General features: G+C 63.9%; 2 protein-coding genes across 7 annotated transcripts; both read left to right on the forward strand.

The window, feature by feature from the left end:
• The first annotated feature begins 1,796 nt into the window (after window positions 1-1,796).
• S1PR2 (sphingosine-1-phosphate receptor 2) lies at window positions 1,797-9,057 on the forward strand. 2 transcript variants are annotated; one of them, XM_069797475.1, is made up of 2 exons: window positions 1,797-1,908; window positions 7,156-9,057. In XM_069797475.1, exons 1-2 carry the CDS (start codon window positions 1,821-1,823, stop codon window positions 8,298-8,300), a joined length of 1,233 nt encoding a protein of 410 aa, XP_069653576.1. In that variant the 5' UTR covers window positions 1,797-1,820; the 3' UTR covers window positions 8,301-9,057. The 2 variants fall into 2 exon arrangements, with proteins under 2 accessions (XP_069653576.1, XP_069653578.1); XM_069797477.1 differs by lacking the exon at window positions 1,797-1,908 and adding an exon at window positions 5,961-6,107.
• Window positions 9,058-10,874: 1,817 nt separating this feature from the next.
• DNMT1 (DNA methyltransferase 1) lies at window positions 10,875-27,595 on the forward strand. 5 transcript variants are annotated; one of them, XM_069797488.1, is made up of 34 exons: window positions 10,875-11,158; window positions 14,286-14,328; window positions 14,922-15,029; window positions 15,134-15,404; window positions 15,697-15,769; window positions 16,035-16,125; window positions 16,267-16,307; window positions 16,451-16,502; window positions 16,853-16,936; window positions 17,029-17,138; window positions 17,231-17,349; window positions 17,523-17,615; window positions 18,647-18,798; window positions 18,879-19,066; window positions 19,558-19,747; window positions 19,939-20,036; window positions 20,149-20,296; window positions 20,420-20,535; window positions 20,731-20,932; window positions 21,021-21,157; window positions 21,297-21,470; window positions 22,090-22,311; window positions 22,973-23,165; window positions 23,642-23,732; window positions 24,304-24,438; window positions 24,622-24,904; window positions 25,008-25,149; window positions 25,365-25,531; window positions 25,606-25,783; window positions 26,065-26,260; window positions 26,334-26,497; window positions 26,593-26,709; window positions 26,814-26,904; window positions 27,076-27,595. In XM_069797488.1, the coding sequence occupies exons 1-34, from the start codon at window positions 10,890-10,892 to the stop codon at window positions 27,120-27,122; spliced, it is 4,785 nt and encodes a 1,594-aa protein (XP_069653589.1). In that variant the 5' UTR covers window positions 10,875-10,889; the 3' UTR covers window positions 27,123-27,595. The 5 variants fall into 5 exon arrangements, with proteins under 5 accessions (XP_069653589.1, XP_069653590.1, XP_069653588.1 ...); XM_069797489.1 differs by having other exon boundaries at window positions 21,024-21,157; XM_069797487.1 differs by lacking the exon at window positions 10,875-11,158 and adding an exon at window positions 13,236-13,467 and having other exon boundaries at window positions 26,842-26,904.
• The last annotated feature ends 37 nt before the right edge of the window (window positions 27,596-27,632 follow it).

The following is a 27,632-nucleotide window of genomic DNA, read 5'->3' on the forward strand; positions in this document are numbered from 1 at the left end:
GGGCTGCGGCTGAGCTGGTGTTGGGGTGTCGGGGGGGGTCCCCCCCACTAGGGCTGGCGTCAGCCTCCAGCCCCAAACCCTCACCGGCCCCGGGCAGGGCCTCGCGCCGGAGCCAGGCTGGTGCCGCCACGCTCACCGTGGTGTTCTTGGGGGGACGTGATGGGGCTGAGGGTGGCAGCACCCACCAACCCCTCCCCAGAGAGCTGTGGTGAGTGCCAGCACCAGCGCTGCTTCCCAGTGCCGCTTCCCAGTGCCATTTCGTGGCACCACTGCCCCTTCCTGGTGCCACTTCCCAGCACTGGTGCCCCTTCCCAGTGCCTCTTCCCAGTGCCACTTCCTGGCACCGGTGCTGCTTCCCACTGCCCCTTCCCAGTGCCGCTTCCCAGTGTCACTTGCCAGTGCCACTTCCCGGCACCGGTGCCACTTCCCAGTGCCGCTTCCCAGTGCCACTTCCTGGCACCACTGCCCTTTCCTGGCACGTGCCAGTCGCATCGCGGCATTCCCACTGGGCCATGTGGCACCGGGGCAGCACCGAGGCCGCCGGGCGGGATGGCCGTCTCGACGCCCATCGGGGCCGTAATGGTGCCAGGGCCGGAGCCGGTGGGAACCGAGCGGCTGCCAGGATCCAGGGGGGATCCCACCGCGGCGTTTATCCCGGTCGGATCCCGAGCTCCGATCACCAGCGGTCAACTCCATGCTTGGCCGATGGTGCGGAGCCGGGATGGGGGGGCTGGACTGGGGAAGCAGGACCCCCCGCCACAACCATCTGGGAACGCTTCTCCCCCCGATCCCCTTTTTGGCGAGCCAGGATCCGGCCCCAGCCCGGAGGCGGGTGGGCTCTGCCGGCCAAATCACGGCGGCTGAGCCGTGCGCAGCCATCCCGGGGGTCCGGGGGTGGGAGGGCTGGAGTTGGGGGGGCCCCCGCTGCCCGCCCATCCCCTTCCCCCCCCCTCCATCCCGCCGTCTGGTTCTAATTAAATCCCTTCCCCGGCCCCTCGCTGGCGGCCTCTCGATGCCGGGGCAGGGGGGGCCCGTGAGACCCCCCACCCCTCTCCCAGCGCCCGGGGGCTGTTTGGGGGCACAAATTGCTCAATATTTGGGGGGGTCTCCCCTTCCCAGCCCCACCCCGTTCTCCTTGGTCAGATCCTCCGCCCCCTCCCCAGTTCCTCGCTGGCCCCCAGCCGAGCCGTGGAAAGTCCTGGAAGCTTTTCCAGGCGCGAAAATCCGTTTGCCGAAGCGTCAGCATCGGGGGGGGACGGGATGGGACGGGACACAGGATGTGACACCCCCAAAACGCTTCCCAAAAGTGGGGTGAAGGATCCGGCACCATCCTCCGGTTGGGATTTGGGGCCCAATCCTGCACCCCAAGCCCCCTCTCCCTACTCCGGTGTTTTCGGTTCTGGGGCCAGCGCCGGTGGGAACCCACAGCACCGGGAGGGGGGGTCCCCCTGTTTTTTTTGGGGGGGTGGGAAGAAGGGGTGGGTGGCTGGGGATCCCCCCTGACATGTCTCTTTCCGTCACTGATGTCACACGACTCTGTGACAAAAAGCCACCAACCCACTTCCCCGTGGGGCGGCGGGGGGGGGAACCAGGACCCCCCCGCCCTAATTTTGGGGTCTCCCCCCCCTCAGGACACAGAGGACCCAGACATGCCCCCCCCCAAAAAAACCGAGGGACCCAGGCGTCCGGGTGGGTCGCGGGGGTGGGGGACACGAGTGGCCTCGCCCCTCCACGGAGGGCGGGGGAACGGTCCGGGACCGCCCCCCCCTCCTCCTCTCCGTCCCCGTTCCCCCCCCCCGCCCGCCCCCGCTCCCCCGCACATGTTGCAACCGGTCGGCGGGCAGGAGCTCTGCGCTGCCGGTACCGGCAGCCGCACCGGCACCGGCACCGGGACCGGGAAAACAACCGGTAAGAGGCTGATTCCCCCCCCCGGCACCCTGCCCCGACCCCCCCCCCCCCCGCCTCCCCGGGGCTTTCCCTCCACGCGTGTCCCCTTCCCACCGTCCCCTCCCCATCCCAGCCCCAGGGGAAAGGGCGGGGGGCACCCACAGAGGGACCCCACTCGGGGGACGACGACACCCCACCCGGAGAGGGGACACACACCCCCCCACCCCGGTGTGTCCCCAAGGGTGGCGGTGCTCGCACCCTCGTCCGTCCCACGGTGACGAAGCAGGGTGTCCCACAGTGACGAAGCGGGGTGGGTGTCCCACGGATGACACCCTGGGGGGGCTCAGGGGACCGGACCCTCCGTGACCGGGGGTCTTGGGTGACGATCCCACCACGGGTGACGGTGACCGTCCCTCGGCCGCCGGCCATTGTCCCGCTCGCCGGCAGCCAGGCCGTCCCGCTGCGCCGGCAGCGGAAAGCGGGTGCTCAGATCCGGCCCAGCTGTTTCAGCCTCGCCAACATCTGGCCCGCAGCTGGCGGGGCCCCCGGGGGAGCGGCGCCGTTGGCACCCCTCGGCCCCCCCCCCCCCACCTTGTGCAACACCTAACGGCTGCGGTGAGCGCCCGCCAGCCCGTGGGTGGCATCGCCGGTGCTGCCCTGGGGACCGTCCCTGGGCACCGCGGGCTGCCGGAGAGGCTGTGCCCTCGGGTGAGCACCCGTGTGCCCTCGCTGGCACACGCACGGGTGTGCAACGGGGTGCTGGCACCCGTGTGCCTTTGCCGGCACCCATCTGGGTGTGCAACGGGGTGCTGGCACCCGTGTGCCTTTGCCGGCACCCACACGGGTGTGCAATGGGGTGCTGGCACCCGTGTGCCCTCGCTGGCAGCCACCCGGGTGTGCAAGGGGGTGCCAACACCCGTGTGCCCTCAGCAGCACCGACCCAGGTGCACAACCGGAGTGCCGGCACCCATGTGCCCTCACTGGCACCCACACGGGTGCACAACCGGGGTGCCAGCATCCATGTCCCCTCGCCGGCACCGACCTGGGTGTCCCGGTGTGCTGGTGCCCTCAGCCGCGCACCGCGGCACTGCCGTGCGCTCGCTGGTGCCCCACTGAATCCCGGTTCATGCTCGTGGTGCCCTCTTGGTGTTGGGGTGCTGCCAGCTGCACCCCGTCTCCTGCCCCCACCGAGCCGCGACCCCCAGCTACGGAGGAATTTGGAGCATTCGGCACTGCCAGGGGTCCAGCGGCGGCTGCCGCCGGCCACGGCTCGGTAAACACTCCATGCCCGTCGCGGCGCCGAGCAGCCGCCTCAGCCGGGACGAGGCTGGCACCGCGTGGCTCGGGGGGTCCCTGAAGTCTCGGGGGTCCCGCGCCGGGGCGGTTTGGTGGCGGTGGTCGGCCAGGAGGCCACGCTGTGCCACGCCACGCCACGCCACGCATCTTCTCCCCTGCGCGTGAGCGCCCACCCGCACACGCGTGTCCCCACGTGCGTGTGCCGGAGCAGGGGGGGCACGGCGGGTCCCCCACCCTGCGAGGCCGGATCCTGCCCGGCACCATCTGGCCACCGCCTCCGCGGCTATTTAAACCCGGCGCTAAGCACCGGCTGCCCGGGCCTGATCCAATTTGCTCTGCGGTGGCCGAGTGGCCCCCAGGGTCGGAGCTGGGGATATTTTGGGAACAAGGGACCCTGTGTGTCCCTCCGCGACCCCTCCCCCTGCATCTATGGCCGGGGAGCTCCCAGGCCCCCCAAACGCCCCCTGCCCGGGATGTTCACGCCTGCCTGGTGGGCGAGGGGACGGATCCGGTCTGGGACCCCCCCCCTCAGACCCTGATCCTGCCCGGGATCCCCCCCAGATACTCTGAGCCTGGGCCCCCCCCCAGCTACTCTGGGCATGGGACCCCCCAGACCCTGGTCCTGCCTGGGACCCCCCACCCTGGATCCTCGGGTCGCGAGGGGGGTCCTGGTGGAGGATCCCGGTGTGGGGTCCCAGGGTGGTCCCAGAAGGGTCCCGGGGCGGGATCCCAGTACAGGACCCCAGTGCAGGATCCTGAGGCAGAGTCCTGGGGCAGGATCCTAGTGCAAGATCCCAGCATGGGATTCTGGAGCAGGATCCCGGGGCGGGATGCCAGGGCAGTTCCCGGTACAGGATCCCAGTGTGGGGTCCTGGTACAGGATTGCAGTGCAGGATCCCCTGCAGGATCCCGGGGCAGGATCCCAGTTTGGGATCCTGGTGCGGTTCCTGGGGCAGGATCCCCGTGTAGGATCCTGGGGCAGGATCCCGGGGCAGGATGTCCGGGCAGGATGTCCAGGCAGGATCCCAGTGTGGGGTACTGGGGCAGGATCCTGGTTCAGGATCCCAGTGTGGGGTCCTGGTATAGGATCCCAGTAGAGGATCCCAGTGCAGGCTCCCAGAGCAGGATCCTGGTTCAGGATCTCTGTGTGGGGTCCCGGTACAGAATCCCAGTTCAGGATCCCGGTTTGGGATCCCAATGTGGGGTCCCAGTACAGAATCCCAGTTCAGGATCTTGGTAGAGGATTCCAGTGCAGGATCCTGGTTCGGAATCCCGGCGTGGGGTCCCAGTACAGAATCCCAGTTCAGGATCTTGGTAGAGGATTCCAGTGCAGGATCCCGGTTCGGAATCCCAGTGTTTGGTCCCAGTACAGAATCCCAGTTCAGGATCTCGGTAGAGGATCCCAGTGTGGTGTCCCAGTATAGAATCCCAGTTCGGGATCTTGGTAGAGGATTCCAGTGCAGGATCCTGGTTCAGGATCCCAGTGTGGGGTCCCGGTACAGAATCCCAGTTCAGGATCTTGGTAGAGTATCCCAATGTAGGATCCTGGTTTGGGATCCCAGTGTGAGGTCCCGGTAGAGGATCCCAGGGCAGGATCCCAGTTTGGGATCCCAGTGTGGGGTCCCAGTACAGAATCCCAGTTCAAGATTTTGGTAGAGGATCCCAGTGTGGGGTCCCGGTACAGAATCCCAGTTCAGGATCCCGTTGCGGGATTCTAGTGTGGGGTCGTGGTGCAGGAATCCCAGTTCAGGATCTCAGTAGAGGATCCCAGTGCAGGATTCCAGTTTGGGATCCCAGTGTGAGGTGCCGGTAGAGAATCCCAGGGCAGGGTCCTGGTTCGGGATCCCAGTGTGGGGTCCTCGTACAGAATCCCGGTTCAGGATCCCAGTACAGAATCCCAGTGCAGGATCCCGGAAGAGGATCCCAGTGTGGGGTCCTGGTACAGAATCCCGGTTCAGGATCCCAGTACAGAATCCCAGTGCAGGATCCCGGTTCGGGCTCCCAGCGTGGGGTCCCGGTACAGAATCCCGGTTCAGGATCCCAGTACAGAATCCCAGTGCAGGATCCCGGTTCGGGATCCCAGCGTGGGGTCCCGGTACAGAATCCCAGTTCAGGATCCCAGTACAGAATCCCCGTTCAGGATCCCGGTAGAGGATCCCAGCGTGGGGTCCCAGTACAGAATCCCAGTTCAGGATCCCAGTACAGAATCCCCGTTCAGGATCCCGGTAGAGGATCCCAGCATGGGGTCCCGGTACAGAATCCCCGTTCAGGATCCCAGTACAGGATCCCAGTGCAGGATCCCGGTTCGGGATCCCAGCGTGGGGTCCCGGTACAGAATCCCCGTTCTGGATCCCGGTAGAGGATCCCAGCGTGGGGTCCCGGTACAGAATCCCCGTTCAGGATCCCAGCGCAGGATCCCAGTGCAGGATCCCGGTACGGGATCCCGGTTCAGGATCCCGGTTCCCGATCCCGGTTCGGGCTCCCAGCGTGGGGTCCCGGTGCAGAATCCCGGTTGAGGACCCCCGCGCGGTTCCCGCCTCAGGATCCCGGGGGTCCCCGGTGCCCCCTTCCCCTCGGGGCCCCCCCCCCGTCCCCTCCTCTCCCCTCCCCGGTCCCTGGCCCCGCCCGGGCGGCAGCAGCGGGGGCCGGGGGCGGCGGGGCGGGCGGGCGGGCGCCGGGAAGGGGAAGCGGCGGATGCTCCGCGCCGGCGGCCGCGGCTCTGCCGGCTCCTCCCGGGACCGGCGACCGGGGAGAAGAGGAGGAGGAGGAGGGTAGAAGCCGGGGGGGGTCCCGGGACGGCGGGAGCGAGGGGCGGTGCCCCGGCACCGGGCGCGGCTGCGCAAGAGCCCGGGCGGCGGCGGGGGCAGCGCTCGGCGGCACCGGCACCGGCACCGGCACCGGGACGGAGCGGGCAGCGGCTGGAGGTGCGGGGGGGGGGGAGCGGGGGTCCCTCCCCATCACCCCTTTTTCCATTTCCTCCCCCCCCAGGACCTCGGTCCCGGACCCACCGGCTCCCCACGGGGGTCCCGGCACCGGGAGATTGGGGAGGGGGGTCTAACCGTGACCCCCGTCCCTGACTTTGGAGGGGGACGCGGTACTGGGGGTCCCGTCCCTAACTGGGGAAAGGGCGGACGGTACTGGGAGTCCTGGCTCTAACTTGGCGGGGGGGGGCGGACACCGACGTACCGGGTGTCCCGTCCCTAAATGGGGAGGGGGGGACACGGTACCGGGTGTCCCATCCTAACTGCGGGGGGGGGCAATGGTACTGGGTGCCCCATCCTAACTGGGCAGATGCAGGGACCCCCTCCCTAATCAAGGTGCCAGGTGTCCCCCCACCCTGAGGCGGGGGACAGTACCAGGTCCCCCCCACCAATGAGGGGAAGGGGGACACTACCGTGTCCCCTGTCCTTAACTGGGAGGGGGCACGGTCCCCCACACCCTAACTGGAGGGTGAGGCAGTACCAGCCCACCCCCCCAACCAAGGGGGGTCAGTACCGGGTCCCCATCCCTCACCAGGGCGGGTGCGGGGGTGTCCTGCCCCCCTCAGCCACGGCGCTTCCATCCCCCCGGGGGAAGACACCTGGGGCTTCACCCCACAGCAGCCCCCATCCCCATCCCCAGGGAGGGTCCCCGTGTCCGTCCCACTCCCACCCCGGCCTCTTTGCACCGGGATTGTGCTCACCCCGGGGTGTCACCTCCAGCCACCCCTGTGTCTCCGTGGCGGTGGCAGGATGGTCCCACTAGCTGCACTTTGCACCCCGGGCAGCTCGAAGGTGCATCTCTTATCCCCCGTCATCAGGATTTCCTTTTTGAGTCATTTCTGCCGTGCCGGTGCAGACGCTGTGTGGCAGGATCTCACGCCTCTCTCCTTGCCAAACCTGATGCGGGCCCAGATGTGCACCCCCCCTGCTCCGGCTCGCTGCGGTTGGGGGACCTCGGTGCCGTTCCCACCCCGTTTCTTCTGCCCCGCAGGTCTCCGCAGCCCCGGATTGCCGGCACCATGTCCCGGCAGCGCTGAGGTCGGCGGGACGGGCGGCGAGCGGCGCCGCGGCCGGCGAGGAACCATGGGGAGCATCTACAAGGAATACTTCAACACGGAGAAGATCCGGGAGCACTATAACTACACCAAGGAGGGCTCGGAAAGCTCCCCCACCACCTCCCGTTGGGTGGTCTCCATCCTCATCGTCGTGTTGTGCTGCTTCATCGTGCTGGAGAACCTGCTGGTCCTCATCTCCGTTTGCCGCAACAAGAAGTTTCACTCGGCCATGTACATCTTCATCGGGAACTTGGCTTTCTCCGATCTCTTGGCCGGGTTGGCCTTCATGGCCAACATCTTGCTCTCCGGAGCCACCACCTTCAACCTGACGCCGGTGCAGTGGTTCGTACGGGAAGGCACGGCCTTCGCCACGTTGGCCGCCTCCGTCTTCAGCTTGTTGGCCATCGCTATCGAGCGCCACGTGGCCATCACCAAGGTCAAGGTCTACAGCAGCGACAAGAACTGTCGGATGGTGCTGCTCATCGGGGCTTGTTGGGTGATCGCCGCCGCCATCGGCAGCCTCCCCATCATGGGTTGGAACTGCATGAGTGACCTGCGGGATTGCTCCACCGTCCTGCCCCTCTACTCCAAACGTTATGTCCTCTTCGTCATCACCATCTTCACCCTCATCCTCCTCACCATCGTGGGGCTCTACAGCCGCATCTACTGCATCGTGCGCTCCAGCCACGCCGAGATCGCCACCGCCCAGACCCTGGCCTTGCTCAAGACGGTCACCATCGTCCTGGGCGCCTTCATCGTCTGCTGGCTACCGGCCTTCATCATCCTCCTCATGGACGCCTCCTGCCCCGTCCGGGCGTGCCGGATCCTCTATAAGGCGAACTATTTTTTTGCCTTCGCCACGCTCAACTCGGCCGCCAACCCCATCATCTACACGCTACGGAGCAGGGACATGCGCCGGGAGTTCCTGCGGGTGCTCTGCTGCTGCGGGGCCGGGCGCCGGGACCAGCCCGCCGGCCGTTGCGGGCTCCCGCTCCGCACCTCCAGCTCGCTGGACCGCTGCACCCCAAAATACGAGTTACCCACCTCGCCTATTACCCGTGACTGTACCACCTCCGTCTAGGGGGTCCCGGCCGCCCCGCGGCCGCCCCACGGCCGGGGCAATGGTACGAAGGGAGGAGCGGGCTCGGGGTGGGCATTTTTTCAGGTACGGATGGACAACTGCACCTTCATCCCGGGCATCCCCCTCCCACCCTGGGCATCCCGCCGGGCATCCCCCGCCCCGACCCCCCGAGCATCCCTCCCGGCATCCCCGGTTGCCGACGGGCGGCGATGCCCGACTCTCCGGCCAGGATTGCCGGTGACCGGCGTGTGCGCGCCGGCCGTGTGCGCGGGCACGGGCACGCGTGTTGCTCTTCCCACGCCCTGCCCGAGCCCCGGGGCCCCCGCGGGACCTGTCGGACGGGTCCCGGGGCCCCTCCCCGGCACCCGGCTCCCTGCGGCACCCCTGGCGCCAGTGGCAAATCCTCTGCCCCCGGCTGCTCCCCGGCACCGTGGGTGGCTCTGACCGCTGCTCCAGCCGGGGGCAGGAGCTGGCGGTGGTGGCGGCGGGGGGGTGGGGGGCTTTGCCAGGAAAGCCGGGTCTGGGGCGCTCGCCGTGGGGGGACGACGACGCGTACGGGGACCCCCGCGTCCCCCCACCCCGCTCCGCGGTCCTGCCGCGTGCTGGCGCGCGGAGAAGGGAGGGGCCCCATTGCGGCCGGTTCCGCCGGGACCCCACCCCATCCCTGTGACACCCCCCTCCCCAGGAGCCCCCCCCCATCCCCAGTGACACCCCCCCCACCCTCCCAGGGGCGACGGTTGTATTAAAACGGCGCTTCTCCACCTGCCTCTGCCTCCTTCCTGGGCTGGGACGGGGACCACCGAGCCCCCCCCCACCGCTCCAGCTCTCTGGTGCGCCTTTGGGGAGGGATGGAGGGGATGGGGCTGGGGGACACACACACACACGGGGGACGTTCAACGCTCGGCGGCTTTTACCACCGGGAACCTCAGAGAGCGCGGCTGAGCATCCCCCTCCCCGCTCCGGGAACGGAGTCGGGTGCTTTGCCCCACGTCCCGGGTTGCCAGCACCCGGGGGGGTGCCGGGGGCCGCGGACCTTCGCCCTCGCCCCGGCTTTCGCCGCCTCCTTGCACGCTGAGGACGGGCGATGCCGCAGCGTCGGGCCAGGCGGGCGCTTCCTCGTCTCCGTCTCGCACGGCTCTGGCCTCGACTGCAGCGGCTTCTCCACCACGGCGGCGGCGGCGGCATTTTGGGGAAGCCCTGGGCCGTGCCAGGGGGAAGTGAGGGGACACGTGTTCCCCGCCACGGCCCTGCAGACCCCCTCCCTGCTTTTGCAGCCGCCTCGACCCGGTGCTTTGCGCTCCCCGGTGCCGGCTGGGGCTCGGCACGAAGGCGCCGGTGCCGAAACCTTTGATGCCCCAATTCGGGCTCGTTTCCTCCCTCGGAGGGTGCAGAGGAAATGAGAGGGGGGCGTTTCGTTTCCTTTCCCCCGCCGCCGTCGGGACGGGTCCCCGTCACGGCACCCTGTGGGCACCCCGGCAGTCACCCGTGGCGTTTCGGCCGCCCCCGCAGCTCCAGGGCCCCCGCTCACGATCCCAGACCGCCTCCGTGGGAGATGGGGAAATTCCACCGTTTCCCCATCGCCCCGGCTGCCTGCCACCGGGCACGGGGACCCCCACCCGGTCGGCGGAGCCCCCCTGCCCGCACCGGGGATGCCGAGGGCAGCTCCCGGCGGGGATGGGGATGGACGGGGGAATCCCGCGGGAACGGGAAGGGCCGCGGCTGCCGTGATTCATTACAAGCAGGCGGGAGACGGGGCCGGGGGGCCGTTGGCTGTTTTGGGGCCAGAAGAAGGGGTTTGGGGGTCGAGCTGCCCGGCGAGGGGCTGATCTGGCCCCGGTGGTCTTTGAGGCGCCTCGCCGAGGCGTGGGGGGAACACGGGGCTGCGCGAGGGGCGGTGGGTCCCGCGTGGCCCCCGCTGGGTTCTGCTGCCCCGTGGCCGGGGCCCACCCGGGGGGGGGGGGTCACTGGGTGGCGTAGAGCAGCCCTGGGGCTGCGCCTGGCTGGGCAACCCGTCCCCCCCGCCGTCCCTGCCATGGTACAGCCTGTGTCGTGTGTGTCGCCCCCATCCCCACTGTGCTATTGCATGTGTGTCCCCCCCGTGGTACAGCCCGTTCCCCCCCTTCCCCACAGTGGTACAGCCCATACCGGCTGGGATAGCGCCCCATCCCTGCAGTGCTATGGCCCGTGTCCCCCCCCCTCCCCCAGTGGTACGGCCCGCCTCCCCCTTCCCCGTCCCCCAGTGGTACTTCCCGTCTCCCTCCCCCCTTCCCCTCAGTGGTACGGTCCCGCACACGCCCCATCCCCCCACCCCCCCGAAACCCCGCAGTGGTACGGTCCCCCCCTGAGGCGGCCCCTCCCGCCCGGCCCGGCCCGGCCCGGCCCGGCCCCTCCGGGCCGCGTCTCCCCGGGCCGCCCCGCTCCGGCCTCCCCCGGACAGGTACCGCCCCGCCGGCCCGGGCCCGCAACCCCCGCCTCGGCCCGGTGCGAGGTGTGCGTGTGTGGGGGGGGTGGAGGTGCTGGTGTCCCCCCCCCCTCCCCCGCTCTGCCCGACCCCCTCTCCCCCCCTACCCCCCACTCCGTCCCTCCGGAATGGTCTGTCCCCCGCCTTCCTCCTCCTCCTCCTCCTCCTCCCCCCCCTCCTTCAACCACGCGGAATGGTCTCTCCCGCCCTCCCCTTCCCCCCCCCCTCCCCGCCGCCGTCATGGTCTCGCCCGGCGCCGCCCCGCCCCCGCCGTTGGTTTCCGCGCGAATCCGCCGCCCGGTCCCGCCGCTCCCGCCGCCGCCGCCGCCGCCGCCCCGATGCCGGCCCGGGCCGCCCCGCTGCCCCCGGCCCCGCTGCCCGCCGAGCTGCGCCGACGGTGAGTCCCCGGCCCCGGCAGCCACCCACGCAAACTCCCCCCCCCGCTCCGCCGGTGCCCAGCCCTGACCCCCGGCACCGCACCGTAACCCCCCCCCCCCCGGCGCGGCGCTGACAGCCCCCCGGTGTTGCCCTGACAGCCCCCCGGCACTGCGGGGCCCTGATCTGACACCACCCCACCCCACCCCGGGTCCGCCGTGACAGCCCCCCCGGTGTTGCCCTGACCCCCCCGGTGTTGCCCTGGCAGCCCCCCGGCACTGCGGGGCCCTGAGCTGACACCCACCCCCCCTCCGGGACACCCCCCCTCCCCGGCACAGCCTTGACACCCCCCCGGGACTGCCCTGACCCCCCGGTATTGCCCTGACAGTTACCCGGCGCTGCAGTGCCCTGATCTGACACCCCCCCTCCGGGACCACCTTGACAACCGCCCCCCCCACCCGGGACCACCCTGACACCCCCCCAGGACTGCCCTGACCCCCCCGGTGTTGCCGTGTGACAGTTACCTGGCGCTGCAGTGCCCTGATCTGACACCCCCCCTCCGGGACCACCCTGACCCCCCCAGCATTGCCCTGACAGTTACCTGACACTGCCGTGCCCTGATCTGCCCCCCCCGGGACCACCTTGACACCCCCCAGCATTGCACTGTATTGCCCTGCATTGACCCCCCCCCCACCTCGGCACTGAACTGACAGCCCCCCAACATTGCACTGCATTACACTGCACTGCGCTGACACCCCCCCGGCACTGCACTGCATTGCCCTGGACCCCCCCAGCACTACACTGCCCTGACACCCCCCCCAGGACTGCCCTGACACCCCCCCGGCACTGCACTGCATTACCCTGGACCCCCCCAGCACTACACTGCACTGACACCCCCCCTGGGACTGCCCTGATCCCTCCCCCCCCAGCGTTACACTGCGCTGGCACCCCCCAATATTGCCATGCTTGACACACCCCCCCCCCAGCATTGCATTGCACTGGCACCCCCCAATATTGCACTGCCTTGACCCCCCCCTGCAGAGTGGGGAGCCCGGTGCTGCCCTGACAGCCCCCAGCACACCGCAGGATTGCCCCGAACCCCGCCCCCCCCCCAGTTTTACATCCCCTGTGGTGTGGGGAGCCCAGCGTTGTGCTGCACCCCCCCCAACTCTTTGCAATGCCATGCGCAGCCCCCCCCCGTGTGTTGCGCTGCACGCCCCCCCACCGCGTCGATGCCCAGCCGTGTGCTGCGACCCACCACACAGCTCTGACGCCCCTGTGCGCTGCGCTGACCCTCGGCACTGCGCTGACGCCCCCCCCACACCCCCCCGTGCAGTGCACTGACCCCCCCAGCCCTCCGCTGCACAGCCCCCCCCTTCCCCATGCCTTGTGCTGACCCACCAACATTGCACCGACCCCTCTGTGCAGTGTCATGGACCCCCCCGGGCAGTGTGCTGACCCCCCAGCACTGCCCTGACACCCCCAGTACAGTGCACTGGTCCTCCGTGCATCGCATGGACCCCCCCAGCGCCACCCTGACACCCCCCCCATGCTCCCACCACCCCCCAGCACTGTGCTCCATGGTCCCCCCGACACCCCCAGCACCCACCAAGCCCGACCACAGCTCAGCCGTGCACCGCACTGGGGTCCCACCACCCCCCCGCAGCCCCCTTTGCCCCACAGGACAGCCCTGACACCCAGCTGTGGGGGGGGGGTTTCGCCAGGGGGGGCCGTCAGGTTGCTCCTGCCCCACAGCCGGGCCCCACGTGGCAGTGGGGACGCCCAGCCTTGCCCCCGCACGGCTTTGTCCCCACGTTGCCGCTCAGGACAGGGAGCGAGGATGCACCCGGCCGGGGTGGGTGGACACGCTGGGTGGCCCCCCACCTTTCTCCGGGGTGGGGGGCACAGAAATCCCTTCCTGGGGGAGCGGAAGCGGGGTGCAGCGGGGGGACCTTTCCTTCCCTCAGCGTGGGGGGGTTTCAAGCCAATCCCACTCCTTGCTCCGGAGGGATCCGGCACCATCCCCGCGTCCCCCCCCCCGCCGGCTCTCGCCCCGCCGCCGCCGGCAGCGGGGAGGGCACATGGAGGGTTGGCGTTTCCTGCGCCGTATTCCCCGCCGGCTATTGTCCCTTCCGCTCGCCTCCCGGCATCCCCTGGCCGGCGGGAAGGGGGGGGCCCGCGCTCGCCGGCTGCTGCCGAGCTGTTCTCCGGTTCGGCTACCCCTCTTCCGGTGCGGCGGCCGCGCGGCACAGCCTTGGCGCGCCCCGACCTTTTCCCGTCCGCCGTTGGTCTTTGCCGGAGCTCCGGCTGCATGGCCGTCTTCAAACCCAGGTGCCGATGACGGGACAGGATTTATCGCCCTCCTGTTTTTTTGGGGGGGTGGCGGTGGGGACCCCTCGCCCTCCCCGCTGGCCCCGGCTCGAAGGAATTGGCGGTAGTGTGGGGGCAGGAAGCCAAAAAAGCGGGCAGCTGGAGGTGAGATGGGAGCGAACGGAGCCGGTGCCGGACATGCCGGTGGCACCGGAGAGGTCCTGTCCCGTGTCCTGGCAAAGAGAAGCTTTCCTGGGGGGCGGCTGCGTGGCCCTGGTTCGGCAGACGGGCTCCCCATTTTTGGCGGGAGAGCCGTGGTGAACCAGGGGGGGGAGCGTTGGGGTCATGCCGATCCCCCGGCGGGGACAGGGTTTCCTCCTCGCCATCTCCTCGCTGCGGGGCTGGGGGCTGTCCCCGCCGCGCAGGGGCAGCGCCAGCCGCTTCCCCCCACCCTCCGTTGCCGCTTTGTGCCGCCAGCGCCGTGGGAAGACAACACGTGGCTTCTCCCCCGTGGTTTTTTGCCATTTCCATGCCAGGGTAGGGCACAGGTGGGCAACGAGCCCCCGCTGCTACCTTGGGGGGTCCCTTAGGCACCGGCATCCCTTTGCCAGCCCCCCTTTATTCCCTGCCTGGGAGCCGAGCATCCCTCTTACTCCAAGGGAGTTTGGCCCCACTTTGCGGTTGCAGCCGGTGCCGCTCCTTTGCCAGGTGCCGTTTTTAGAGCTGTCGAGGCGATTTTGGGGTCTGTCCCGGTTGCCGCTGCCCATCAGTGTGTCCCCCCATAACCTCGTCGCCTGTTGGTGGAGCGTGGTCGGACCCCCAACGCTCTTCTCTTGCAGGCTGCAGGACTTGGAGAGGGATGAAGACAGCCTGAGCGAGAAGGTGAGTGTCCCTGGATCACCAGGAGCCGCACTTCCACCTGCCCTCGGCTCCAATTTGGGTGCCCGCCATCCTGCGCTGTCACTGCCGGTCCCGCATTGGGTGCTGCCATCAGGCTCGGGATGCTCCGGCTTACAGCGGTGGGAGTTGGCGGGGCTCCGGAGCCAGCTCCTGGATGCTCAGCGGGGAAGTGACTCTGGTGCTGAGCAGGGCACTGCGATTCATCGGTGCTCCTGAGCCTCTTGTTTCTGTGCTGTCGTGACGTTGCCAGGATGGGGGGTTTCTGGAGCCCCACGGGGTAGGGTCGGGGGGGACGGTGTGGCAGGCTGGCCGAGTGAGACCCCCGTGTCTCCCTTGCTGGCCCAGTTCCCTGGACCTGATGAGGTCGTAGTCCTGGTGTTGGCGCTGTCTGTTGTCATATGGAAACCGCCGTCACCTCATATCAGGAGGGTCCTGGTGAGCTGGGTGAGCGGCGCCCGGATTCGGAGTGACCGGCGGTTCGGCTCAGCCCAACCGCCTACAGAGATGCCGCTCTGCCGAGCCCCGAGGGGAGTGTCACCGCCGCCCGCCCCATGCCGTCCCCTCCGTCCCTGCAGGAGTGCGTCAAGGAGAAGCTGAGCCTCATCCACGGCTTCCTCCAAGCCGATGTCCAGAACCAGTTGAGCGAGCTGGAAGCCAAACTCCGCTGCGAGGAGCTGTCAGAGGTGAGACCCTGGGTTTCGGTGAGCTGGCGGGTTGGGTTGTGCCGGCTCCTTAGCGGCACGGCTCACCGGAGCCGGGCGGTTTAACTGACGCTCTTCCCTCCCAGGAGAGGTACCTGGCCAAGGTGAAAGCCCTGCTGCACCAAGAGCTCTCGGCGGAGAATGGGGACGTGGCACCGCTGCTGCAGGCATCGAACGGGTGCTCCAAAAACGGCGCCTACGGGAGCGACGAGGACTCGGAGCGAGCAGGACCCGATGGGGAAGAAGACAGCGCGATGGAGATGGAGGAAGCAGCCGCCTCTTCTTCCTCCTCTTCGTTGGTCCCCACGCCGCGGGCACGCAAGGCCAGGAGGAGCCGATCCAACGGGGAGAGCAAAAGTAATGGCGACAGCGGGCGCAACTTGGTTTTCTGTCTTCTTTTCCAACGTGCTTAAAGTAAATAATTCATTACCGTTAAATACTAAGCGGGAATATGATGATTCCTGGAGGGATTGTGAGCAGAGATCCCCCCAGGAAAGGTCTTGGGGTCTCCTTGCCTTGCTCCGGGATGGTGGGGTGCGGGGAGAGGGGTGCTGTCACCCACAGTGGTTCCAGCCCCGTGGGCTGTTGCAGGAGGGGAAGGGCAGCGGGTCCCCATCGTTAACGCAATCCTTCGTCATCTTCCTAACAGAGTCTCCCGCTAGTTCCCGGGTCACTCGGAGCTCCGGCCGGCAGCCGACCATCCTGAGCATGTTCTCCAAAGGGTCAGTACAGTGGCAGGGCTGGGACCTGCACCTCCTTTACCGTGTCCCCCAGGAGCCTTCGCCCTCTTCTTCCTCTCTCTGCCATCCGGGGCTGACGGGTTCAATCCCAAAACTTGTGGTTCCCAATAAGACTGGCCTTGGGGACCTGCTGGGCGCTTCCCTGGGGAGCCCCGCTCCTGCCGGTGCCGGGAGAGCCCCTCATTACCCTCCAAACCCTCATGGCGTCGGAGCGCCAGATTGATCCATTGCGTTTAAAAACCGTCAGGTCCAACAAACGGAAATCGGAGGAGGTGAACGGGGAAGTGAAGCAGGAGGCGATGAACGTGGAGAAGGAGGAAGAGGAGCTGGAGGAGAAGGTGTGTGCCGGCACCGTTGGCAGCCAAGGTCTTTGCCAGTTGCTTTGCCAGGCAGCCACCATGCTGGGGTTGAGCATGTGTTGTCCTGGAGGGCGTCGTGCTCTCCAGCCTCCCCTTACACTCCTTCGTTTCTCCCTCAAGGAACAAGATGAGAAAAGGATTAAAATCGAAACCAAAGAAGGGTAAGGAGGAAGGAGAGTGTTCCCTGCTTTGGGCTGGTGCCTGTCAGTGCCCATTTCCCTCTGCCATGGCCTCGTTAGTGTTGGGAGGATGTCGACATTACGCTTCTCTGTGTCTTCATCCCTTTGTATTTTTTTACACCCAGGTTGGAGATAAAAGATGAAATTACTCAGGTTAAAACTACAACACCTGCTAAAGTAAGTTCCTTTTCTTCCATCGCAGCATTTTGGTTTTGGTTTTTTCTTTATTATTGTTTTAACTCTTCCAAAGAGCAGCTGGACTTCCCTAAGGGAAAGATAAAGCCATTTCCAGCCCATGCAGCTTCCAAAAATCAACCCCCCCAGCAAGGTGGGGAGCAACACAGCCTTTATGAGCTTGGGCTGCTTTTGGAGCAAGGGCAGCAGCCACTGTTTTGCTGCCTGGGTGCTTTAAAAACGAGGGTTGTGCTAACGAACGGGACCATTTGTGGAAGGAGCTTTGAGCCTGATCATAGGCTGAAGCTCATGGGGGGCAGAGAAAAGCTGTCACCGTCTCCCCTGTTTTGCAGACCACTCCTCCCAAGTGCGTCGACTGCAGACAGTACCTCGATGATCCTGACCTCAAATTCTTCCAAGGAGATCCTGATGATGCCGTAAGGGATTTAATGCTCCTTCTCTGGGTCTGGGGAGAGCTGTCGTGCTAATGGGAACGCTCGTTAAATGTCCTCGTCTCTCCCTCGTTCAGCTGGAGGAGCCAGAAATGCTGACGGATGAGCGTTTGTCCCTCTTTGACGCTAACGAAGATGGCTTTGAGAGCTACGAGGACCTGCCGCAGCACAAAGTCACCTCTTTTAGGTGAGATGTGGGGAAAGCAGGCTATAAAAACCTGCTGAATTTGCAAACCCCATGGGACAACACATCAACCTATAACCTCTGTCCCTTGCCAGCGTCTATGACAAGCGAGGTCACTTGTGCCCCTTTGACACCGGCCTGATCGAGAGGAACATCGAGCTGTATTTCAGTGGTGCTGTGAAGCCCATCTACGACGATAACCCTTGTTTGGATGGTGAGTTTGATCTGGAGGAGCCTCGAGGGCTGTGGGGACGTTGGTTTGTCACCTTAAATTTCAGCTCAACACCGTGTGCAAAATTAAGTCGGATCTGGGTGGCAATTTGTCATCCGCAGCTGCTTGGGTTTTTTGGGCACTGAGGACTGAAATTTGTGTTTTCTCGCTTTCAGGTGGGGTGAGAGCCAAGAAGTTGGGACCCATAAACGCCTGGTGGATCACGGGGTTCGATGGAGGGGAGAAGGCTTTGATCGGCTTCACCACAGGTGGGTGAGCGAGGATGGGGGAGGTTGGATTCGGGGAGCAAGCCTGGCTTGGGATTTAAGTCTCTGCTGCCTGTCTGGCTGGTGAAGGAGCTTTATCGGGGTTCGTGGACTTTGCTGCTGCCGGGAACTTGCACCAACAAGCACGTGGCAAGGTGGAGGACCATGCCGAAGCTTGGGTTTGGGTTTATTTAGCTCAGCAGCACCCAGGCTTGCATTAAATGCATGTAAAACCTCCTGCTGAGCTTGCAGCTGCCAGCAGCACCCTGCATGAGGCTATCGGCGCTGGGATGAGCAAGGTGGCTGGAGGGGGGTATCTCCCCGGCAGCCCTTCCCAGGCAGGATCCGTCCTCTGGTCCCTCCTCCGTGGGAAGCCACCAATGCAATGCAGGAGTGGGTCAGGGTCGCTCTTGGAGGGAGTTTTCTCTTTGCTCTTGACCTCTTGGCCCCTGTCGCAGGGCTCTGTTCCTTTCTTACTCTACACTCTGGGCTTTTTGGACAGGTTTGTGTTGAGAAAGGTCTTGGAGGAACACCCAGTCCTGGCCAGCCCTTGGCTCTGTGTCACAGCTGGCTTTTTCACTCTCTAGCCGAATTGGGGGAAGAAGCTGATATTTGGGGGTTTAAAAGCTTTTTCCATTCACCATTTCTGCAAGGAACCCTTCCAATATCCTGGTGATATCAGAGGAGGACTTAACTCTCCTGTGCATCAGCAAATGGAGTTTGTAGTGACAGAAAAAAACCCTGGATTGTCTTTGCTTTCTAATTAGGTAACAGCAAAAATAAAAGGCTAGTGCGTGGATAGTGTGCCCCACCTCAAGTCCCCACTCCCCCCTCGCTTTGGTGGTGATAGCTGAGTGACCGTGGGTCCTGGCTCGTGGTAGAGTTTCCCCGCACGCTTAGGTCTTGGTGCTGTAGCAGCGTGGATGGGCTGGTCTTCCCCCTCCCCAGGACCTGCTTGCTGCAGTCCTAGCTCATCCTTAAATACTGCTAAATTCCCTGGTATTTAATTGCCTGCCGTGATCTCTCTGCCGCAGCCTTCGCGGATTACATCCTGATGGAGCCCAGCGAGGAGTACGCTCCCATCTTCGCCCTCATGCAAGAGAAGATCTACATGAGTAAAATCGTTGTTGAGTTCCTGCAGAACAACCGCGACGTCAGCTACGAGGATCTGCTCAACAAAATTGAGGTGAAAATCCGAGGGCGGCGGCGGCGTGCGGGGGTGGGTGTTGCTCTGCCACCCTTTCCCTAACCAACCCCTCCTCGCAGACCACTGTACCTCCTGCGGGGCTGAACTTCAACCGCTTCACAGAGGACTCGCTCCTGCGACATGCCCAGTTCGTGGTGGAGCAGGTGGAAAGCTACGATGAAGCCGGGGACAGCGACGAACCCCCCGTCCTCATCACGCCCTGCATGAGGGACTTGATCAAGTTGGCTGGAGTCACCCTGGGGAAGAGGTGAGCCCTGCGTAGATGCTGTCTTTGGGGGGCATTTGGCTTTGCAATATCCCAGGAGGAGCCCGTTGGGTTGGTTCCCCATCGACTTTGCACAGGGTATCCTTCCAGGAAAACCCTTCTGCTTGTTTCCAGCTGGGATGACGCGAGGATTTAGGCTCAGTGGCATGAGAAGCACTGGGAGATTGGGGTAGAAATCCTCCCAAAACTGGGAAAACCCTCTACCTAGTGCTGCCCCAAGGGAGTAAAGGCTCTGGCTTGGGTCCCCAGAGCCTGGCTTTGCTCTTTGTCCTGCTGTAGCATCCCTTCAGGACCCCATGCCAGCCACAGCATGTACCTGAGTGCCTGTTAGGGGATCCTGCCGTGGTCCTGGGCTGCTGGGAGAGCTGTGTTCCCTGGGGACCCTCCTTGGGTGCCGGGCTGTTTGTTGTGGCTGTAGCTGTCAGCGGAACAAGGCACAGAGCTCCCTCTCACCGCTCTCACCTTGGTTGCAGGCGAGCTGTCAGGCGGCAGGCCATCCGGCACCCCACCAAAATAGACAAGGACAAGGGTCCCACCAAAGCCACCACCACCAAGCTGGTGTACCTCATCTTCGACACCTTCTTCTCGGAGCAGATCGAGAAGGACGAGAAGGAAGATGACAAGGAGAATGCCATGAAGCGCCGGCGCTGCGGTGTCTGTGAGGTAATTGGGGTCTGGCGTGGAGCCGAACTGACCCGATCCCCTCCCATCCTCTCCATCCTGCCTGAATGGCCCCTTCTGGGGTTGCTCCCTTGGGGCAGGGGACCTATTTCCAGAGGCCACCAAGCTCCCCTTGTTCCCTGTCCCTCCACTGTGTCTGCTGGTGCTCAGCCTGTCGCCTCTCCCTGGTCTAGGTTTGCCAGCAGCCTGAGTGTGGGAAGTGCAAAGCTTGCCAGAACATGGTGAAGTTTGGGGGCAGCGGACGGAGTAAGCAGGCTTGTTTGCAGAGGAGGTGCGTCTCCCACGGGCAGCCATGCCTCCTCTAAGTCCTCTCCGCCTCTGGAGAAGAGGGGATGTGGTCCCCGCACCATGCCCTGCTGCAGTGACAGTCCCTGTGTCCCCAGGTGTCCCAACCTGGCCGTCCGGGAAGCTGATGAGGACGAGGAGGTAGATGACAACATCCCTGAGATGCCATCACCTAAGAAGATGCTGCAGGGCAGGAAGAAGAAGCAGAACAAGAGCCGTATCTCCTGGGTGGGGGAGCCCATCAAGGTGAGGCTGGGCAGGACCCCACACCCCTCCTGCTGGGATGGGTGCTCAGGCTGCGAAGGGGGCTGTGTCGCTTGCCGGTGTGGGGATTTAACAGTGCTCTCCGCTTTCTCCCCGCTTCTGCAGAGCGATGGGAAGAAGGACTACTACCAGAGGGTCTGCATTGACTCGGAGACCCTGGAGGTGGGAGATTGTGTCTCCGTCAGCCCTGATGATCCCACCAAGCCCCTCTACCTCGCCAGGTTGGTGCCATGGTGCTGAAGGGGACGAGTCTGCTCCTGCTGGGGTGGACGTGTGTGGGGACAGCTGATGTTCCCAATTAGAGAACCCTAATTGCTTGGCCATGCTGCTGTTTGAGGACTCTTCAGCTCTGGCAAGGCTTGGAGCAGCTCAGCCCTTTCTTATGGTGCCCCATAACCCTGGCTCCTCCCCCTCAGGGTGACAGCCATGTGGGAGGACAGCAGTGGCCAGATGTTCCACGCACACTGGTTCTGCCCCGGCTCAGACACTGTCCTGGGGGCCACCTCTGACCCCCTGGAGCTCTTCTTGGTGGACGAGTGTGAGGACATGCAGCTCTCCTACATCCATGGCAAAGTCAAAGTGATCTACAAGGCGCCCTCGGAGAACTGGTCCATGGAGGTGGGTGACAGCCCTGCAAACCCCGGCTGGCCCGGACCAGGTGCGGCGTGGGCAGCAGCACCGATTCCTGTGAACACCTCTCTCCTAGCAGGGCGGGCTGGACATGGAGATCAAGATGGTGGAAGACGACGGAAGAACTTACTTTTATCAGATGTGGTATGACCAGGAGTACGCTCGATTCGAGTCCCCACCGAAAACTCAGCCCACGGAAGACAACAAATACAAGTGAGCGTGCGCAGGGCAGTGGCTCTCGGGATCTGCTCTGCCTAAAATGGACAGCAGGAGCCTCTCAGCTCCTGGCAGCACTGCAGCCAGCCTTGGCAGGGTCCCCATCACCGCACTCTGCCATCCCCCTTTCCCACAGGTTCTGCATGAGCTGCACACGCCTGGACGAGGTGAGGCACAAGGAGATACCCAAAGTGGCTGAGCCCCTGGATGAAGGGGATGGGAAGATGTTCTACGCCATGGCCACCAAGAATGGAGTGCAGTACAGGGTGGGAGATGGCGTATACCTCCTGCCGGAAGCCTTTTCCTTCAGGTTGGTGCTTGCAGGGGGCTGTAAGCACTTCTCGGGATGCTCTTTGGTCAAGCTTTTGGTAGCAGAGGACGTAGTCTCCGGATAGTGAATTCCACCTGTAAACAAAGCACTTATCACTCTAATTTCCAAAAGCTTGGTTTAAAAATAAAGGTGCTTCTAACCCCAATTTCACCTCCTGTGATTAAACAGAGCAACTTTTCTCCGCTCAGACAATCCTGATCGCTGAGCTCTCGTGTTTTGGCAGCTGAATCAGAATCCTTTTGTGCGTCGCTTTTTCTTCAAAAGAGCGAGCCTGGGTAGATGAAAGATGAAACAAGACCCTGCCTGCTGCCTGTAATTATGGGAGGAGAAATGGCAAACCTCTTTGGGGCAGCAACGTGTAGGCATCTTGGTTTGCAGCTGTGCACGGTTATGTGATGGTCTGGCTGTAAAATGTCTGTGCTGCGGAGCAGGAGGTTCGGTGCCGGTGCTGCCGCAGTGGCTTGGTGCGCACATTGCCACCCTACGCCACAGAGACCAGGCAGGCTAGGCAGCGATGTGGGAGGAGGATGCTCTGCGTTGCTACGTTTTTTGGGGGGGAAAGGGATAGCCTAACCTCCTTCCCTCCCCTTCTCCCCAGCATGAAACCCGCCAGCCCAGCCAAGCGCCCCAAAAAGGAGGCGGTGGATGAGGAGCTGCACCCAGAGCACTACCGCAAGTACTCCGAGTACATCAAGGGCAGCAACCTGGATGCCCCCGACCCTTACCGCGTGGGCCGCATCAAAGAGATCTTCTGCAACATCCGCAGCAATGGCAAACCGAACGAGGCCGACATCAAGCTGCGTATCTGCAAGTTTTACAGGTGAACAGTGCTGCTGGGGTCTGCGTTACAGGGGTGCAGGCCACTCCCCCCCCCGCCCCCCGAGTGGGCTGCAGGGCTCGCCCGAGATCTCGGGTGCTGGGAAAAGCTCTGCACCATCAGCTCAAGGTCACACCGGAGCCAGGTGTCTCGAGCACCATGGCGTGGTTGGTCGGTGCAGTCGAAGGGGCTTACCGCCACGGCGGTCTGGGCTCAGACCCGCTGCTGAGCCGCACTGCCAGCGCCGTCCCAGGGTGTGGGTGTTTACCCAAACATTTGCAGGCTCTTAGTCATCTCCCCCACACCACAGAGGGATGTGTGCGAAGAGCCTTGGCAGCGGGAAAAGAACGTGCTGACGCTCAGACTCTATGTGTTTCAAGCCTAACAGCTCTCCTTGCACTAGATCTCTTTGCCTTTAATTTCACTTATCAGCTCTGGTGCCAACTCCCCCCTCCCTCCTCTAAGAAAACCCCCCAAAAACTCCCTTTGGTATGAAACAAATCATCCCTTTGGTACTGTGCCCAGCCCATGCCAGCAAACACGCGCAGCCAGAGGAAACAAACCCTCTCTCTGGGGAGACGGAGTGGTGTGAGTGCCAGAGGCTGGACCGGGATGAGGATCTTGCCGAAAACATTTCCCTGATCCAAGTGTTTTTTCTCCGCAGACCCGAAAACACGCACAAGTCCATGAAAGCCAGCTACCATGCAGACATCAACCTCCTGTACTGGAGTGACGAGGAGACGACGGTCGACTTCCGTGCCGTGCAGGGCCGTTGCACGGTGGTGTATGGGGAAGACCTGACGGAGAGTATCCAGGACTACTCTGCTGGTGGGCTTGACCGCTTCTACTTTTTGGAGGTGAGGGAGCCGGGGTTTGAGGGGTCTGGCTGTGTCCCTGGGTGTGTTAAGTCCCTGGGGACTGAGCAGAGCAGGCGCATTGACCTCTGCCTCTCGGTGCAGGCTGTCCTGCCTCTCTGGGTGTGTTTTGCCCAGAGGAGCCATCGTGCGGAGTGAGGATTTGTAGCTCATTGCGACCTCCTGGGGACTAAGTCTCGGATACAAAGGAAGCTTTAATCTGAGTGTCACCAGGAGCTGGCTGGAGCAGTTGCTCCCTGTGGAACTAAGGGGCCAAATTCAGACCCTCTGGTGGCCTCCCCGGCTCCCTGAGGCAATGGAGAAGGAGGTGATGGACCCTTTGCGGGGCCCAGCGCTGTGCCTGTGTCCTTCTGCCCTTTGGTTTTGCAGCTCCAGTTGGGTGTTGGCAATCCCTTGGCTGTTCCTGAGCTAGAAAAGCTCTTTGTGTTCAAGCGTCCTGAACCCTTTCTCTTCCCCAGGCTTACAATGCAAAAACCAAGAGCTTTGAAGATCCTCCCAACCATGCTCGGAGCTCTGGCAATAAAGGGAAGGGAAAGGGGAAAGGGAAAGGTAAGTCTGCTTGAGGGGAGAGGTCTCGGGTGGGTGAACCAGTTCACGTCTGCCGTTATGTGCTGCCGAGCAGAGATAAGACGTGCCGCTGACCAGATGTTTCTGTGCCCTCCTCCTTGCTCCGATGCTCTGGCAGGATGCAGTAATGTGGTTTTAAGGCACCTCGTCTCTTTGAAATAAACCTTGCGGTGACAGGACATGATCCTTCAGAGATCTCGAAGCCTTTCACTTGCCAACCCTCTGCCAGGGGCTCCTGCTCCATAGCGTTGGGCTTTTGTACCCTGCTCCCAAGATGGGGAGCTTCCCTGGGAGTTATTGCTGCGCCCGTCTGACCCTCAGAAACTCTCTGCCTGCGCCCAGAGGCTGTTGGATGGAAAGGGAAAAGACGAGAGGCTTGCCTTCCAAAAGCAAGGGCGTATTCTGGCAGTGGCGGTGAAACAATTAAGGGGCAGAAAGGTGCTTGAAGCTGACGTTTTAACTGCTGCGGAGGAGGGGGAGAAGAATTTGCCTTGTAAGCAGTAAGAGGAGGAAATGACTTTGCCTTTTGATGTGAGCGGGGCTCTGTTCGCAGGCAAAGGCAAAGGGAAGTCGTCGGTGAGCTGCGAGCAGAGTGAGCAGGAGCCGGCCGAGCTGAAGCTCCCCAAGCTGAGGACGTTGGATGTCTTCTCTGGCTGCGGAGGGCTGTCCGAAGGCTTCCACCAGGCAGGTGAGCGGCAGAGAGGGGACAGCAGTGGGGTGACAAGCAGAGCCCGCGGGGAGACGGGCATTGGTGCTGGCTGCTCAGTTCCTCCAAGCTGGCAGTTGTGTTTGGCATGTGCCGGATCAGGGAGTGCGAGCCAGCGCTCTGCTCCTCCGCACAGGCTCAAGATCCTCCGTTTTGTCTCCCCAGGCGTGTCGGAGACGCTCTGGGCCATCGAGATGTGGGAACCGGCCGCCCAGGCTTTCCGGCTGAACAACCCTGGCACTACCGTCTTCACGGAGGATTGCAACGTCCTGCTGAAGCTGGTCATGTCTGGTGAGAAGACCAACTCGCTGGGGCAGAAGCTGCCGCAGAAGGGGGATGTGGAGATGCTGTGCGGTGGTCCTCCGTGCCAGGGCTTCAGCGGCATGAACCGCTTCAACTCCCGCACCTACTCCAAGTTCAAGAACTCCCTGGTGGTCTCCTTCCTCAGGTGAGCAGGGGAGGTGTCGAGGACCTGTGCCGGGGCGTGGGTGCGGACCCCCACCTCAAACGTTGCTCTGTCCTTGCTCCCTTGTCCCTCTCCCTCCTCGCAGCTACTGCGACTACTACAGACCGCGGTTCTTCCTTCTGGAGAACGTCAGGAACTTTGTGTCCTTCAAGCGTTCCATGGTGCTGAAGCTCACCTTGCGCTGCCTTGTCCGCATGGGTTACCAGTGCACCTTCGGGGTCCTACAGGTAGGGTGTTGGGTGACCCAGAGAGAGTTAACCGGGGCGAAAGCCCTTCTCCTCTCAGCTGGCTCTGCCGTGGACCGTCCCGCTCTTAAGGAGCAGTTGGCTGCGTTGCTCTTTGGCTTCCCTCGGTGGCTTGGGGGGCTGTTCCCAGATCTTCGAGGGGCACTGACTGGATGGGGATGCTCCAGCCCCTTCAGGAGTTGTCCTTTCCTTGCCAGGCTGGCCAGTATGGCGTGGCCCAGACGCGGCGGAGAGCCATTGTCCTTGCCGCAGCTCCCGGCGAGAAGCTGCCCATGTTCCCCGAGCCCTTGCACGTGTTCGCGCCCCGTGCCTGTCAGCTGAGCGTCGTGGTGGACGACAAGAAGTTCGTTAGCAATATCACCCGGTGAGCCTTTGGCGCCGCACTGGGGCTGGTGAGGGTGAGGTTTTGTCCGCTCACGGCTCCCTCCTTCCTCCCAGGACATATTCCGGCCCCTTCCGCACCATCACCGTGCGGGACACCATGTCCGACCTTCCAGAGATCAGGAACGGTGCCTCCGCCTTGGAGATCTCCTACAATGGCGAGCCCCAGTCCTGGTTCCAGCGGCAGATCCGGGGCTCCCAGTATCAGCCCATCCTCAGGGACCATATCTGCAAGGTGTGGATGCCAGGGTCTCAATGAGGGGCCAGGCTGCACTTGGATACCCCAGAACCAAACCGAGATGGGGGTCAAGGGCAGGTTGGATGTGAGGTGGGGTGAGAGGGACCATCCCCAAGCCCTCCCTGGTTAACTTTCCCAAAGATGAGGCTGGTGGAGCTGCCGGGACCTGTCCCTCTCCCCCAGCCTTCTCCGGAGAGAGGACCGGGCCTCCTGGGGTAGCCGGTGTCCCTTTGTGTCCCCTGCCCCACCAACGGTGACGGCGGGCTTGTCGTTGGCAGGACATGAGTGCCCTGGTCGCAGCCCGGATGAGACACATCCCCTTGGCCCCCGGTTCTGATTGGCGTGACCTGCCCAACATCGAAGTGCGGCTGTCAGACGGCACAACCACGCGCAAGCTGCGGTACACGCACCACGAGAAGAAAAATGGCCGCAGCAGCTCCGGGGCGCTGCGGGGGGTCTGCTCCTGTGCTGAAGGTAGGTGCTGGCTCCCCAAAACCGACCATGGCTGCTTGTCCGCTCCCCCACCTCACCCCCTCCATCTTCCCAGGCAAGCCTTGCGACCCCGCGGACCGGCAATTCAACACCCTCATCCCCTGGTGCCTGCCCCATACCGGCAACCGGCACAACCACTGGGCTGGGCTCTACGGGCGCCTGGAGTGGGATGGCTTCTTCAGCACCACCGTCACCAACCCCGAGCCCATGGGCAAGCAGGTGAGCGCCGCCGGATCTGTCCCCTCTGCCGGCAAGGGCAGGCGTTGCCCAATGGCTGCCGCGGTTCCAACCCTTGGTTTCATTTGCTGCCGTAGGGTCGGGTGCTGCACCCGGAGCAGCACCGAGTGGTGAGTGTGAGGGAGTGTGCCCGCTCCCAGGGCTTCCCCGATACTTACCGCCTCTTCGGGAACATCCTCGACAAGCACAGACAGGTGAGTGCCGGCCGCTCGTTGCTGGCAAACCCCTCGCCGGCGGGCATCCCCTTACCGGCGACGTGGCGGAGCCGGCGTCCAGCGTAACCCTCCCTCTGTCGCAGGTCGGTAACGCAGTGCCTCCTCCTCTAGCCAAAGCCATCGGGCTGGAGATCAAGTCGTGTGTGTTGGCGAAGCTGAGAGAAGACACGGCGGGTAAGTGCCGCGCCGGCAGCCGCTGCCGTCCACCCGTGTGCCATGGGCGGAGGGATCCGGAAAGATGGTCCCCGACCTCAGTCCTCCTTTGGGGTCGGGGGGGTGTCCCGGTTTAGGGCTGGGTGCCGCGGGTTGGGGTATGGCATCGTCACCCCCTCCTCTCTTCCCCAGAGACCAGCGCTCCGGAGAAGATGGAGACCATGGAAACTGCCGACTGACGCGCGGCCTCTCCTCCGGCACCAGGACACCCAAACATGCACTGATTTATTTTAAACCCCTTTTATTTTTTTGTTTGTTTGTTTGGTTTTTTGGGGGTTATTTTTTTTTGTTTTGTTTTGTTTTTTGGTTTGTTTTTTTTTTTTTTTTTTTTTAATTCCCGGCCTGTGGGGACCTGCCGTGGCCTGTCCCCCTCTGGCCCTGCTCGTGTCTGTCTCCCGGCTGCCCTCTGCCGCTGTCTGTGATGGTTGAACTCCACTACCACCCCGGGACTCCCCTCCTTTCCCCTTCCCCAGCCCCGGCAGAGCCCTGTGGGACCCCCGGTCCCGGCCCTATGCTGGGGCCCCGCTCCCTGTTTTTACGCCGCATTGTATTGAAAATAATCGGCCGCTTTGTACAAGTGGGAATTGATACTTTATGTAGTTTTTATATGTTGTAATATTTCTTCAAATAAATCTCTCCTATAAATTATAAACCCGTCGTCCTCTCCCCGTTTCCTTTCTCCGGGCCTA

The sequence above is a fragment of the Haliaeetus albicilla genome, chromosome 11, assembly GCF_947461875.1.
Source record: "Haliaeetus albicilla chromosome 11, bHalAlb1.1, whole genome shotgun sequence".
Lineage (NCBI taxonomy): Eukaryota > Metazoa > Chordata > Aves > Accipitriformes > Accipitridae > Haliaeetus > Haliaeetus albicilla.

Excerpts from the sequence above, each read along its gene's own strand:
- S1PR2 (XM_069797475.1), top strand. The coding sequence starts at position 1,821 with ATGTTGCAACCGGTCGGCGGGCAGGAGCTCTGCGCTGCCGGTACCGGC. Across the intron at positions 1,909-7,155 it reads CGGGACCGGGAAAACAACCG|GTCTCCGCAGCCCCGGATTG; the intron begins GTAAGAGGCTGA and ends TCTGCCCCGCAG.
- DNMT1 (XM_069797488.1), top strand. The coding sequence starts at position 10,890 with ATGGTCTGTCCCCCGCCTTCCTCCTCCTCCTCCTCCTCCTCCCCCCCC. Across the intron at positions 21,471-22,089 it reads CCGGAAGCCTTTTCCTTCAG|CATGAAACCCGCCAGCCCAG; the intron begins GTTGGTGCTTGC and ends CCTTCTCCCCAG. Across the intron at positions 23,166-23,641 it reads ACCGCTTCTACTTTTTGGAG|GCTTACAATGCAAAAACCAA; the intron begins GTGAGGGAGCCG and ends TCTCTTCCCCAG.